At 50.6% G+C, this 15,160-nt stretch overlaps 1 protein-coding gene across 3 annotated transcripts in view; it reads right to left on the reverse strand.

Moving 5' to 3' along the window:
- GPR161 (G protein-coupled receptor 161) overlaps nt 1-14,312 on the reverse strand; it is a 47,912-nt gene extending 33,600 nt beyond the window's left edge. Inside the window, exons 1-2 of one of the 3 annotated variants that reach the window (XM_042925391.1) lie at nt 14,082-14,312; nt 12,766-12,892 (exon numbers count right to left, since the gene is read on the reverse strand). In XM_042925391.1, coding sequence (XP_042781325.1) covers nt 12,766-12,781 — 16 coding nt within the window. In that variant the 5' untranslated portion in view covers nt 12,782-12,892; nt 14,082-14,312. Of the gene's footprint in view, nt 1-12,765; nt 12,893-13,045; nt 13,470-14,081 lie in introns of those variants that run through there. The other 2 variants (XM_042925390.1, XM_042925393.1) reach the window with 2 other exon arrangements.
- Between the last annotated feature and the right edge of the window lie 848 nt (nt 14,313-15,160).

The following is a 15,160-nucleotide window of genomic DNA, read 5'->3' on the forward strand; positions in this document are numbered from 1 at the left end:
CCTGGCACAGCAGGCATTTCTGGCTCTGTAGACACAGCAGCCACTATTCATTATCCAGTCGATACCCCCTTTCCCCTCTCAACACAACTCTCACTTGACACGGGGCACTAAACGTGCCCACGAAAACAGACTCCCTGTACACAGCCTGAGCGGCCATCAGACCCAGTTTCAATCAACAAATGTCTACAACGTGGCCAAAGGCTATCCACTTCCTGGGGGACAGACCCAGCTATGGCTCCCGCCCTTTTTCCTTTCCCCTCCCTCCCGACTGGAACTCAAACCCGATGCTCACAAGTGAGGCAGCCACCTTCTGACCAGGTAGCTGGAAGTCCCAATGCAATCAGTTTGTGGCCCAAACCACATACCGAACTGCGAGGCCTCTGTGCCCAGGCAGGCATGCCAGTCAACCACTTTTTGGTTAAGTCCTTGTAGTATAGTCTCCCCTGCACACCACGTAGAGCAACGCCAACTTGACACGTAGGTCAAAGGTGAGAAGAGAGACGTAGAGGAAGGCAAACCCTGCTGTGCGTGAATGTTACGGTGCAATCCGATTGCTGGTAAGAACTGGTGCCGTGGGGTCTTCGTCCATCTGTCCGTCGTCTTCTCCCACCTGCCCCGTCCCCTTCCCCTCGACCCCACAGTGATCCTAACTCGTTCGCCCTTTTCCATGATAACTCTATACAGAGTCAAAGACTCTAAGCAGTAGGAAGAGAGGGCCTCCACTAAAAAGTTTGCTTCCAGGGGCGCCTGGGTGGCTCAGTCGGTTGAGCGGCCGACTTCGGCTCAGGTCATGATCTCACGGTCCGTGAGTTTGAGCCCCGCGTCAGGCTCTGTGCTGACGGCTCAGAGCCTGGAGCCTGTTTCAGATTCTGTGTCTCCCTCTCTCTGACCCTCCCCTGTTCATGCTCTGTCTCTCCCTGTCTCAAAAATAAATAAAAATGTTTAAAAAAAAATTTTTTTTTAAATTAAAAAAAAAAAAAGTTCTCTTCCAAAAGGGCACTTTTAAAAGCTGAGCTAATCCTTGGAAATGCCTCATGTTGGATAGCTGAGTTTTATGAATTGATGGGGCTTTTTTCACCTTAAAATAGCAAAACTCTTTATTTTAAACCTTTAAGCAAAATTATGAAAATCTAGCATACGTTTCTGTATATTTTAAAACAAAGGACACGAAACATAGTAATTTTCATGACGATGGCGCAAGGCCATTAAGTACCAAGATAAATGGAATTTTGATTTGGAAAAGACCTTAGAGATCAATTCTAATGCAACTGCCTTCTTCTGAAACCTCAGGGAAGACTGTTACACTCGCCCAGTGACTCAGCAGGTGAATTTCCACCGTGAGCCATCGATGCAGGATCAGAAATACAGTGATTCCCTCCAGTTAGGTGAGGTAAGGGTATATCCTCTTACACCAGATGCGCCTTTAAATTCTCTACTTCCTTCTTACACTTTCTCTGCAACTTTTTTCAACTTTCTGCTTCCCCTTTTCCTACACAAAGTATACTTAACTACAGTTTTCCTCGTCTAGCTTATTAAAAGTCTGCAAATATTCTGCAAGAGCAAATAACATCTCGGGGGAGCGCGTCAGTGCAAAGATCTCCAACTAAGGCCTCTGTCATACATATACGTCATTTCCTCCTGTGCCTTTGGGGACAGGTGATTTTCTACTTCTCAACACTCTACGATGTAAGTAACGTAAGAACTGTATGTATACGGCTTAGGTAACTCTAGCATGTTCCAGAAAAACAGGGACCCCTGAAACAGCTCAGAGCTCAGTATCTAATTTTAGTATTTTTTAAGTAGTAAGAGGGAAACTGCTGAATTTAAAAGCTAAGGTTGTTGAGCCCCACTGAATTTTATGCCACCAGAACGCTGGATGTAGCAGTTAAATGTATACTGGACGTCTAACAATTTCCAAAAGGCCAAGCTTAGAAAGTAAGAACCTTTTGAAGAGACTACAGGTACATGTGCAGAAGATATCTGCACAGGCCTGTAAAACAAGGCAGAGTGTTACTTGTTCTTGGCTACCTTGATTCTTTAACTTTTATTTCCTCTATAAACTATCCTATCACACATCCTCTAAGTCATGAATTCCCAAACTGCAGGTGGCAGTTAACTGTGGACCAAATAAATAATGTCTCGCACACACGTGAACTATTATGCTTCAAATGTCTATAGGTGCTACTGTGGTCAATACAATTAAAATTCGTTTTCACATAGTTATTGATTCAAAGCAACTTTTTGTATTTGAAGCAACACGTGTTCTCCAGCTGAAGTGATATTAAAAGGGGAGGCAGATCGGGGCTCCTGGGTGGCTCAGGCATCTGACTCTTGATTTCAGCTCAGGTCAAGATCTCACGGTTCTTGGGATCAAGCCCTGGGTCGGGTGGGATTCTCTCTCCCTCTCTCTCAAAATAATAAACTTTTTTTTTTTTTTTAGGTGGGGGCAGGGGAGGTGGATCCACGCACCCTGGAAAAGCTTGGAGATCACTACGATAACCCATTCCAGGCCCCTGACCTCCTCACTGCCACTTACGTGAATAACATCTAGCTCAAGGTCCATCTACATCAAGAGCAAAATTCTGAAAAAAACCTTTCTGGAACATTCCACCCTCACAGTGACCCTTCCTACCTCTTACCATGTCAAGTTTTCCTTTTACACGTTCGTTATCCTCTCAGACATGCCTGTCTTAACACGAGTTTTCATTTTAGGTAAGGAGTCTTCCTCCTCCAGGAAGCTTATTAATTCTTCTTCAGTTTCCCCTTTGTATTCCCAACAGCACTTTGCATGTGGGAGAAAATATTTTATATACCCCCTACTCTTTAATATCTACTTCGATCTGATATTCAGTAGAAAAAATCATTTCTGGAATCCTGACGAAACCTAGGTTTGAATTTCACATGACCATGTGCATGTCTCCTAACCTCTCTGAGCCTGAAATTCTCCATGAGGAAAGAGACAGTAGAATTAACCTACTTTATGTGATCGTCCAGAGGAATGTATGACCTAGCCACAGCAGCTAGGCAATGGAAAGAAATAAAAGGCATTCAAATTGAAAAGGAAAAGGTAAAACTCACTATTGGCAGATGACATGATACTATATATAGAAAGCTCTTAAGACTCCACCAAAAAAAATATTTTTTTAAGTTGATTTATTTATTTTGAGAAAGAGAGAGAAAGCACAAGTCAGGGAAGGGCAGAGAGAGGGAGAGAGAGAGAAGCCCAAGCAGGCTCTGAGCTATCAGCGCAGAGCCTGATGCGGGCCTTGGAATTCACAAACCATGAGATCCTGACCTGAGCCAAAGTCAGATGCTTAACTGACTGAGCCACCCAGGCACCCCTCCACCAAAAAACTATTAAAACTAATAAATTCAGTAAATTCGCAGGATACAAATTAACATACAGAAGTCAGGTGCATTTCTATACACTAATAATGAGCTATCAAAAAGGGAACTTAAAAAAAAAAATCCCATTTAGGGGCGCCTGAGTGGTTCAGTCGGTTGAGCGTCCGACTTCGGCCCGGGTCATGATCTTGCGGTTCGTGAGTTCGAGCCCCGCGTCGGGCTCTGTGCTGACAGCTCAGAGCCTGGAGCCTGCTTTGGATTCTGGGTCTCCCTCTCTCCCTCTGCCCCTCCCCTGCTTGCACTCTCTCTCTCTCTCAAAAATAAATACAACATTTAAAAACAAAATCCCATTTATAACTGCATCAAAAACAATAAAATACCTCAGAATAAATTTAACCAAGGAGCTGAAAGACCTTTACCCCAAAAACGATAAAACACTGATGAAAGAATCATCTTCAGATGACACAAATAAATGTAGAGATGTACCATGCTCACGGACTGGAAGAATTAACACTGTTAAAACATCCATGCCACCCAAACAATCTAGAGATTCAATGCAATCTCCATCAAAATACTACAGGAAAAAAAAAAAAGCAATGTCATCTTTCACAGAACTAAAACAACGAATCCTAAAATGGACCCAATGGATTAAGGACATAAATGTAAGAACCGAAACCTAAAACCGAAACGTAAAAACTCTTAGAAGGAAACACAGGCAGTAAGTTCTTTCATGCTAGTCTAAGCAGTATCTTTTTTTTTTTTAATTGTTTTTTTTTTTTTTTTGATGTTTATTTACTTTTGAGACAATGCGAGAGACAGAGTGCAAACAGCGGAGGGGCAGACAGAGGGAGACACAGAATCTGACGCGGGCTCCAGGCTCTGAGCTGTCAGCCCAGAGCCCGATGCGGGGGCTGGAACTCACGAACCGTGAGATCATGATGTGAGCCGAACGAAGTCGGACGCTCAACCGGTTGAGCCACTCAGGCGCCCCGTAATGTATTAATTTTTTAATTTACATCCAAGTTAGTTAGCATACAGTGCAATAACGATTTCAGGAGTAGAATCCAGTGATTCATCCCCTACATGTAATAAGCAGTAGCTTCCTAAAGCAGTCACCTCAGGCCAAGAACAACTGAAGTTAACTACATGGGGCTACACCACACTAAAAAGCTTCTGCACACGGAAGGAAACCATCAACAAGGCAACCCACAGCAATCCTAGTTGCAAATCATTAAGGGCTTCATATCCGAAATACACAGACACAGCTTAACGTCAAAAAACCAAACAGCCTGATTACAAAACGGGCAAAGGACTGGAGCAGACATTATTCTGCAGATGACAGCCGGACGGCAAGAGGCACGTGAAAAGATGCTCGGCGTCACTCAGCATCAGAGCAAATCAAAACCACAAGGAGCGATCGCCTCACACCCTTCAGAACGGTTAGTTATCAAGAAGACAAAAACAGGCGCTGGCGAGGAGTGTGGAAATACGGGAAACCTCGCACCCTGTGGGTGGGAATATAAACTGATGCGGCCACTATGGAAAACAGTATGGGGCGGCGGGAGGCGGGGGGGGGGTCCTCAAAAAATAAAAATCGCACTACTACACGATCCGGCAATTCCACTTTGGGGCATTTACCTGAAGAAGACGGAAACACCAATTCAAAGAGAACTGCGCACCTTTACGTTGACTGTAGCATTATTTGCAAGAGGCAAGATACAGAAGCGCCCAAGCGGCCACCCACCGATGAATGGGGTAAGGAAGACACAGCACATACAGAAATAACGGAAGAGTGCTCCGCCGTAAAAAAGAATGACATCTTGCCGTTTGAGACAACATGGATGGACGCAGAGGGCATTACGCTACATGAGCTAAGTCAGAGAAAGAAAAGGTCACAGAACTTCACTTCTACGTGCAATCTAAAAGCAAAACAACACACACCCACGAAGCAGAAACAGACTCAGACGGGAAACCGTGGGCTAGCAGGGCGGGGAGGCTGGAGGGGCCGGCGAAACAGGCGAAGGGGATTAAGGGGCACAAACTTCTAGTCACAGAAGAAGTAAGTCACTGAGATGTAATGTGCAGCATAGGGAATATAGTGAGTAACTGTGTGTGGTGACGGACAGTCACTGGACTTACTGGGGGGTCATTTCGTACGAGGAAAAAGCAATGTACGTGGAAACCTGTGAAAGCAGGTAGTGGCCTGGCTGTCAGGGAATAAAACTCAAAAAATGTTTAAGCTACTTAAGATACGAAAAGAAGACTCCATTCTTTTCTCTCCCCTTCAAATTTTAAGGACCGCCTAAGACATTTCACTTGACCGCTTAAGTGGATGACACACAGGACAAAGGACGCACTGCAAATGGAAATGGCTGGGGCTCCACGGGGACGGTGCTCAGGGCTTCAGGACTTGAACCTGACTGCTCCATCACTGCAGGAGGGGGGGCTCCTGCCCAGCCGGAGTCGCTTCAGTGACTAGCAATGCGAGTGCCCCGGCTGAGTCGGGGTGGCGGGCCCTCAGCTGAGGTTCCATGCACAGCACCCTACCCTGAAAGAGAAAATCTCATTTTTTAAGGGAGTGTCAGGATGGCTGGGGAAGGTCTGAAAATGCCCACACAGAAGACTCTAGGTAACAATCAAACGCAATCACTACTCCAATATTTTACATCAGTGTTTCTCAAAGGAAGGGCGCTCTGCCTCCCCTCCCACCCCAGGGAGGAGTCTCTGGAAATGCCCAGGGACATTTTTGGGTGTCACATCTCAGGGGACAGCTCTGGCATGTAAGGCCAAGGACACTGCTAAAGACCCCCTGATGCAGAGGGCAGCCCCCACAACAAAGAATTACCCAGCCCAAGACGTCGACAGCACGGAGCCTGAGAAATCCTGTTCCACCGCAGTACTTTGGGTTTACTGCATGTACTTGACGAACAGATCGAAGGAAAATAAAACAACTCTCTCCCTAAAACACACACACATACGCACGCACACACACACACACACGCGTGTGCATGTGCGCTCCAAGAAGAAGAGATGAAAACTATGCAGGGAATAAGGGTAAGATTACTTCCATCACAAGAGAAACAATGGTATCACGTTAATTGGTTTTTACTCTCGATCATTTGTTTTATTCGTAATCCTCCCGGAGCCCAGCACACTAGCTAAACTCATACCGCTAAAATTGAGAATGTTATTTCTGAATGTGTAAAAAAATTTTTTGATGTTTATTTATTTTTGAGGGAGACAGAGCGTGAGCAGGGGAGGGGAAGAGAGAGAGGGAGACACCGAACCCGAAGCAGGATCCGGGCTCCGAGCTGTAGCACAGAGCCCGACGCGGGGCTCGAACTCGAAACAGCAAGATCATGACCTAAGCCGAAGTCAGACCCTGAACTGACTGAGCCACACAGGCGCCCCAATTTTTACATGTTTTAAAGTAATATCATTTCTGAATCCTTTTTTTCTGCTGACCATATCTGAGACACATGCCATCACAGATAGCCCTGCTGAATAAAGGATGTCCCCTCCCACCCTTACCATGCTGCTGCTGGTTCCTGGGCACTGCCTGCTTCCCCCTTCCCAGCCCTCACTCAGCCACCCCTAAGAAGGTTTCCTGAATACCTACTCTGTGCCAAGCTGGGACACAGCACAGGGACACAGCACAGAGCAAGGTACTAAAATCTCTCCTCTCCTGGAGCTTTGTGTGGGGTATAGCTTTGTGCGAGCTTCACAGGGAAGGGGACACAAACGGTAAACAAATAGACAATGAATATACAAAATAATTCCAGATGGTGCCAGGTGCCATGAAGAAAGCTACCAGGGGAAAGAAGAAGGAATGGGTGACTGGGCTGGGAGTGGGTAGTCAGAAAGTCTCTCCAGGTGACATCTGATCAGAACAGAAAACAGTGCAAAGGAATTTCAGGCTAGGGAAGGGCCTGTGCAAAGGCCCTGAGGCAGAATGAGCTTTAAGGCATGCAGACTACCCAGTAAGGGGCAGACTACTGAGGACTCCGTGGCCGTGGTGAGGACTATGGATGAGAGCCCATGTGTGACGGAGGCCCCTGGAGGGATGTGACTGACCTGTTTTAAAGGACCACTCTTGCTACAGGGTAAAGAACAGATGTAGGGCGAGCACAGAGGCAGGGACACCGGTTAGCCCAGGTAACAGGTGAAGGCTTGGACAAGGGTTATGGTAACGAAGCGGTCTGAAATGAGCAGATGCGTTTATCTCCAACCTTTCAGAGCTAGGAGCGGCCACAGGAGCAACCCGGCACAGCCGTGTTATCTTACAGACGATGAAACCAAAGCTCAGTCACATATGTAATTACTGGCAGAGCCTGGATGTCCTGACTGCCCTCACCACACCTCTGCCCTTCCTGGCCGTCCCGGGACTGGGTGGGGAGTGCAGGAGACAGGCAGGAATAGGAATCCTCTAGAAGGCAGGCGTAGTCAAGTGTAAAATAAATGACTGTCTTGGGGCGCCTGGGTGGCTCAGTCAGTCAGTTGAGCGTCTGACTTCCGCCTAGGTCATGATCTCGCCATTCTGGAGTTCGAGCCCTGCTTGGGCTCTGTGCTGACAGCTCAGAGCCTGGAGCCTGCTTCAGAGTCTGTGCCTCTCTCTCTCTCTTTCTCTCTCTCTCTCTCCCCCTCCCCCACTCATGCTCTGTCTCTCTGTCTCAAAAATAAAAATAAAATATAAAAATAAATGACTGTCTTGCTTTGGACAAGGATGACCTCCTCGCCAAATTCAACGGGTCCTTCCTTGAACTCCCCCAGCACCTGATGCCTTCGACTAAGTCATTTTCCTCTGAGACGCCCCCCTCCCCCGCTGCCGCTCTCTCCTGCTTCTCCCTCCTTCTATTCCTTTCCAGGCTTACTGACCTGCAGTCGCCCTACCCGTGTCACTACTACTGCCCAGGGGCCACTCCTTCTCCGTCTGCAGAGGAAATCAACTGCTCCCTTTGCTCCGGGGGTTGCCCCTGAGTTTCCTCTGCAGAGTCACCCTTTCCAGACCCGGAGTTCATGTGTCTTCATGGACGTGACACAATTTATGCCTCGCCCATCAGCACATTCCAAACCCCTCTGACCCACTTTATGACTCGGTTTGTGAGACGTACGGGCCTGGTGGTGGGGTAGCTGGGAGACAGACAGCTGCCCTCTCCCGCGGGATTCGCACTGGCATCACCCCCTAGCCATCGTGAGCGGGGAGCCTGAGACCAGAGCAGGTAAGAAAGTGAGTCCTGATGAAATCATTTGAACCTGGAACCCAGGCCTGAAGTCAGATACACTCTGGAGCTTTTTTTTAAGTTTGTTTGTTTGTTTGTTTGTTTGTTTTGAGGGCAGGGAAGGACAGAGAAAGAGACAGAACCCGAAGCAGACTCCATGCTCGGCAAGGAGCCCGACACGGGGCTCAATCCCACAACCCCGGGATCATGACCTGCGCCAAAATCAAGGGCCAGATGCTCGACCAACTGAGTCACCCAGGCGCCCCCACTCTTGAGCTTTTTGGTGATGTGAGCCAATAACTTTCCTTTCTGCTTAAGCCAGTGTGAATTGATTTTCCACCACTTGTAGAAGGAAGAGTCCCGCCTGAGACCTCCTCTCTCTCTGTACGCGCTCTCTATACCCCCGTAAACAGGGATGACTCCGAAATCTCCATCTATATCGCTCTTCAGAGCTCCAGATTCATATCCACCCGCCTAGTAGGTGTTTTCTCCCATACTCCCTTCCTGCCACACCCAGGCACCTCAGCAAGAACATGTGCAAAATGGAATTCGTCCTCTCTGCTCCTACCGTTTCTACCACCTCCATATGCTATTCCTCGTGTTTTTCACTACCCTAGAAAAAACATCACCACCCGCCCCAAGCACTCAAGACAGAAACCCAGGGCATCAGAGAGTACTCTTGCTAGGTAATCCTGATGGGGCTAAGGCCCCGACTGACACGAGCCACGGGACCTGGGGGAGATTCATGGACATTTCTGAGCCTTGGATCTTCTTTCATACGGGCTTGCTAGGTGTCAGTGAGATGCCGTATGTAAAGCAACGCGTGCTGGTCACTTCCGTTCCCCGTCACGGACACGTAGTGCCTCCCTAAATTCTGACTCACAACTTCATCGGCCACTGTCATTACCCCGGCCCAGGGCCTCGCTATCTTTGCCCTCGATGACTACCGGACATTTCTATCTCATCTCCTTCCCACCTTCCAGTGTTGCTGGACCAGCTGACTCCTAACCAGCCTGGTCACGCCATGCCAGGCTGGGTCACCTGCAGAACCTATCACGGACACGCCCTCCACTGAGGCCCTCCTGAATCGCTCACTCACGGTTCTCCAAATATACCCACTGCTGTACCTCGCTCCCCTGATTTTGCACGGAAACGTGTCCGCTGTCGGAATGCCCATTCTCCCTCTTCCCCCGCCTAGTGAAGAGCTCTCCCTCTTCCCCCGCCTAGTGAAGAGCTCGTCCTTAACGCTCGATGAAAATGATCCCTCTAAAAACGAAAGACAAGAGGGATGCCACATTGGCTAACGAGGCTCACAGGCAAATTCAAACCCTGTCTTCCCTGGTGTCAGTGAGGAGGGAACCTGAAAAAAAAGGGAATAGGAAAGACACAATACTTTAAAATAGTGTTAAATGAGGGAAAAAAAAAAAAAGCAAAGAGAACAGAGAGGAAAAAGAAAACGTAAGAAGTTAGTCTTGCGATTGGAGAGGACTTCCTAAGCAAAACAAAAAACTTGGGAGGGGGGGGTCACAGAAAAGTGATTCAGACCCAATCATGTAAAAAGTCATCACTTCTGCACAAAGGTACAGTTACGTAAAGCTAGGGAGGAAAACATAAAAGGCAAAATATCTGATTTATTAACAAGAAAAGAAAGTCCAGGATTTAGAGACAGCCTCAAAAACTGATGAGATCACAAACAATTCAACAGAAAAACTGAAAAGGATTTCACGGGCAGTTTGAAGGAGTGTAAATTGACTAAGCTTTTTTTCAGTGTAAGCTTGGGAAAACCTAAAATGCACAGAACTTTGGTACGGAATGATCTCGAAGACATAGGTTTTGTTTTGCTTTGTTTTCAGACCATAAGCAGAATAGGGTATATTGTATGCTACCGTATTTTTTTCTTTTAGAGGGAGAAAACACAAGACACATTTTATTTGCCTACAGATGCATAGGCTAACTCTAGATGAATACACAAAAACTGGCAAAATTCATTATATCCAAAATAGGGAAAGAGAGGGCTGAGATAGGACGGAGATACTACCCTTTTATACCCTTTGAATGTCGTGCTTTATTGTTTTTGTTTTTTTTTTTTAATTTTTTTTTTCAACGTTTTTTATTTTATTTTTGGGACAGAGAGAGACAGAGCATGAACGGGGGAGGGTCAGAGAGAGAGGGAGACACAGAATTGGAAACAGGCTCCGGGCTCCGAGCCATCAGCCCAGAGCCTGACGCGGGGCTCGAACTCACGGACCGCGAGATCGTGACCTGGCTGAAGTCGGACGCTTAACCGACTGCGCCACCCAGGCGCCCCGAATGTCGTGCTTTAGAAATACTACCTATCCCCAAATACAGTACCCCAAATACTACCCATCCCCAAACGAGTAAACCTAAAAGTTAGTAAATAAATTCAATCTCTTGTCTGCACCATCTCCAGATCCCAATAAACAAAGGGAATTTTGCTTAAATAAACGTTTAAAGTAACATACCTTCACCAGCTTCACTTGTAGGAATAGGTTTTATCCAGAAATACTCCCGTGTACACAAGATCTTGGGGGTGCATCCCTGCCCTGCGGCCAGAGGCTTTGGACAGGCCCTTCTCCCCGCTGGACCCATTTCTCCAGCGCTGCCCGCAGCCCCCTTGTACAACCCCCGGTGTGTGCCCGGGACCCAGCCGGGAGGGGCCGAGCTCCCTCCAGGAAGTGCGGGGGGGGCTCACGCTGCATTCGGGGACAGACATGGGTGGGGGGTGCCTGGGTAGCTCAGTCAGTTAAGCGTCTGACTCTCGGTTCGGCTCAGGCCACGGTCTCACAGTTCATGAGTTCGATCCCTGCCTCGAGCCCGCCTGGGATTCTCTCTCCCTCTCCGTCTCTCCTGCTCTCTGTCTCTCAAAATAAATAAACTTAAAAAAATATATAAGTATCAATAAACAATGTATTGCATATTCACCCGGATTTCCAGACTCGGGGGGCATATACTTAGGCCCTGAAGAAGGCCTAGAAAATAATACATTTGCGGTGGTTACCTCTGAGGTGAGGAGAGGGAGTGGAGGGAACTTTATTTTCCTATACACGTCCTATATTTTATTTTCCTATACACATCTATATTTTAAAAAATCTTTCATAATGACTCATGTTTATGAAAAAGCTACCACACTCTAGATATGCTTTCTATTTTTAAAAAAAAATTTTTTTAACGTTTTTATTTATTTTTGAGATAAAGAGAGACAGAGCATGAACGGGGGAGGGGCAGAGAGAGAGGGAGACACAGAATCGGAAGCAGGCTCCAGGCTCTGAGCCATCAGCCCAGAGCCCGACGCGGGGCTCGAACTCACGGACCGCGAGATCGTGATCCGAGCCGAAGTCAGATGCTCAACCGACCGAGCCACCCAGGCGCCCCGATATGCTTTCTATTATTCACCCAGGGACGCCAGTTTTTAAGTGGCAGGCTGACTTCAGATTGTGCTCTGGATACAGGGCTCTCTCACCGGTTACTTGAGTGAAAAACACACACACCACCGAACGTGCCCCCTTCATGTCTTACCCCCCATCACAGAGAAAACGCCTTCCTTTAGGCTCCCAGCTTCCCCGAACGCATCTGCCCTGAACGCCTGCTGCGCCCATAACTGGCCACAGAAACAGGTAGCGAGCAAGTTGCAAGCATTCTCTTGGCGTAAGACTAGACTCCAAGGAGACTGACACTGGCTGAACGAATGAGGGGCTGAGTCATTAAGTCAGTCCTCCCTCCAAACTCCAGCCAGCCCTGCTGGCTACCTCCAGTTCTGTTGTCGTTTCTTTTTTTGATTCTCAAAGGAAAACAGCTAGAAGACAGCCCCCCCACCCCCCCCCCCCCCACTCCAGCCACGCTTCATCGCTTCTTAGAATGACAGCAACTTCTTCCTAAGGTCCAACCCAGAAGCTGTCGGCTGGCAGTCTGCAGGCAAACACCAGCCGGCACCTATAATCTGCTTGCCCTGCGTATTTTGAAAAGGGGTTTGAATTCGTTACTAGCTTTAAAAACATGAGATCCTTTTCCGTAACAATTTACAGCTTCCTCCCCCAAATTCAGGTGAAGCAACAAGGGGCTGGAGCTGTCTCTTCACGGGGAGGCGTGCCCCCCACCAGCCCACCTGCCTGCCTGCCCTCCTCTACAGGCAGGCCTCCTGACTGGCCCAGCCCGCAGCAGAGTTTACACTACAGAACCCTACCTCCTTTGGCGGACATGTAGGTCAGTTCCAGTTCAGCCCATGCTGTCTTTCACGGAACCCAAACAAAGAGCTCAACCCCTCTGACGACACGGTCCTCCTTCGTCTCTGATACCCCCACCATGCAGGGCTGCAACGCAAAGAGAAGGATATGAGTACATGAGGTCGTGGATTTAGCTCCTAAAATGCCAAGCGGGTCTCTCTTTGAGGGGGTCCCTAATCTCCTCGCCGCCGTGGCGGTGGAGCTTTGGGACAGGGAGAAGTCCTGAGTTCGAGGACCCACCTGGATGACGGAGTCGACATTAAAAGTACTGCCAAGTCAAAAAACCTGAGTTTGATTCTGGCTCCTTGTTGCTGGGCCAAGTACTTAGCTCTCTTGAGTCTGTTTCTCCACCTATAAAATGGGCTGATAGCACTTCACAGGGCTGTTAAGTGAATGAAATTTTAAAAAAGTGTATACGATCGTGCTTATAAACAGCTTACAACTACAAAATAAGATAGGTGTGGACTAGAACAAGAGGGGAGCTGTGGGAGAAGTGACAGAAAGGGGTGACACAAATCCCAGTTTTAAAGAAAGGTGGATGAAGAGCCCGTGGCTGTGTGATCTGAGGTCCCTCCTGCCTCCTCTTTCTGCCTTGAGCTCTGGGAAATGCCTCTCCTCACCTGTCTCATGGCTGCAGTAAGGGAAAGTCACTTTTTCCCCATGCAGTAGCCCCCGGCAGCTCATTTTCAGGGACAGGGAGGAAGGCTGGACTGAACTGGTCGCTGCCGGGCTGGGGAGGAGGCCCGGGGATATCCTCCCCAGCCAGGAACACGCTGAGATAGGCGTGCCTGTCGTTACCATCATCCCCATTGGACACATCAAGGCACTGAGGTCCTTTCCCTCCAAAACCACCCCACCTCCCGACTTCACAGGGAGGAAGATCAAATGACCTTCTTTGGAAAGCACTTCGCAAAAACGGATGAAAGGTACAACAGCGAACAAAAATAGCCACAGAGATGCGATACAAAGTCATGCCAACGCACGGCCGTGTGGTTACTGGAAAGCAGACCTCTCGGGAGCGCACCAGAGCATCCCAGTTCCCCAACGGACATTCTCATCTCCCACGCCTTTGTCAAGAGGTTGCACGGGGCTGAGGTCTGGCCCAGGAGGCTGGCCAAGTCCCCCCAAAGCTAACCGACTCTCGGTCTGGCAGATGTGGGGGCGGCGGAGGCGCCCATCGCGCCGCTCCAAGGTCGGCCCGGCGACTTCTGAGCGCGCCTCCCGCCCAGGCTCGGGGACACACAGCCCTGAGCCCGACTGGGAGGGTGGGACTCACCTGGTCCTCACGGATTCCAAAAGGGGGACGACGCCGCTTAGCCCCCCACGCCTATCCCCGAGGGAGGAGTGAGCCCGCCGCCTGGAGCCCCTCCGGGCCGGGTCCCGGGCACGCACGGATGCCCTCCCCTCCAGGGGGTCGTACCAGGGGGCTGCGGGCGGCGCTGCAGAAAAGGGGCGGGCCGGGAGCAGAGCCAGTCCGAAGCCCCCGGCCGCAGGGCAGGGACGCGCCCCCAAGATCTTCCCACAAAGAGCTCCGGCTCCCCACCCGCTGGCGGAGCGCGGCCGGGAGCACAGCTCCCACCCGCCGGGGGGGGGGGCGCGGAGAAAGGAGAGCGCCGTGGGGGCGGGGAGGCGTGGGGGAAGGGGCGTAGAGACCCTCCCCGTCGCGCCCCCGCGCGCGCGCGCGCGCGCGTGCCCGCCCGCCCCGCCCGGAACTCAGTCCCGCTCGGGCCCGCCCGCCCCGCCGCCCCGCGCCCCGCGCCGGGCTCACCGCGCCGCCTCCGCCGCCGCTCAGGGCCCGGCCCGGCCGCCTCCCGCCTCGGCGGCCGCCGCCGCCGCCGCCGCTTCCTTCCTCCCGGCCGCGCTCGCGGACTGGAGGTTTCGGGTTTCAGGCCGCCGAGCCCCGCTTCGCTCCTCCCGCCGCCCCGCCACCAGCACGCGGACCCGGGCGGGCGCAGGCCAAGTAACTTTGCGGCGCTCCCGCCCCTCCTCCGCCGCGCCGCCCCGCCCCCCGCGGCCCCCCGCGGCCCCCCGCGCCCGCGCCCGCGCCGCCGCCCCTCCCCGCCCCGGCGCGCCCCTCCCCAGCCCCGCGCCCCCGGCTCGGCGGCCGCCCGCCCTCGCGGCCACTTCTTCCCGTCCCTTCCCACGGCCGGCCTCGCCCGCCGCTCTTTGTCTCGCCCTCACCCTCTCGGCTCGCCCCGCTTCGCTCCGGTGGCCCCGACGCGGGCCCTCCCTGACCCCGTCCCTCCGTCCCAGTTTCAGCCGTTGGGACGTCCCCTTTTCCATCTCCCTCTCCATCGCACTCCTACTTTCGGATTCTCCCCCGTGGGTTCCGCACAGCCCCGTTCTCCTCCCCCT

Source organism: Panthera leo, chromosome F3 (genome assembly GCF_018350215.1).
Source record: "Panthera leo isolate Ple1 chromosome F3, P.leo_Ple1_pat1.1, whole genome shotgun sequence".
Classification (NCBI taxonomy): Eukaryota; Metazoa; Chordata; class Mammalia; order Carnivora; family Felidae; genus Panthera; species Panthera leo.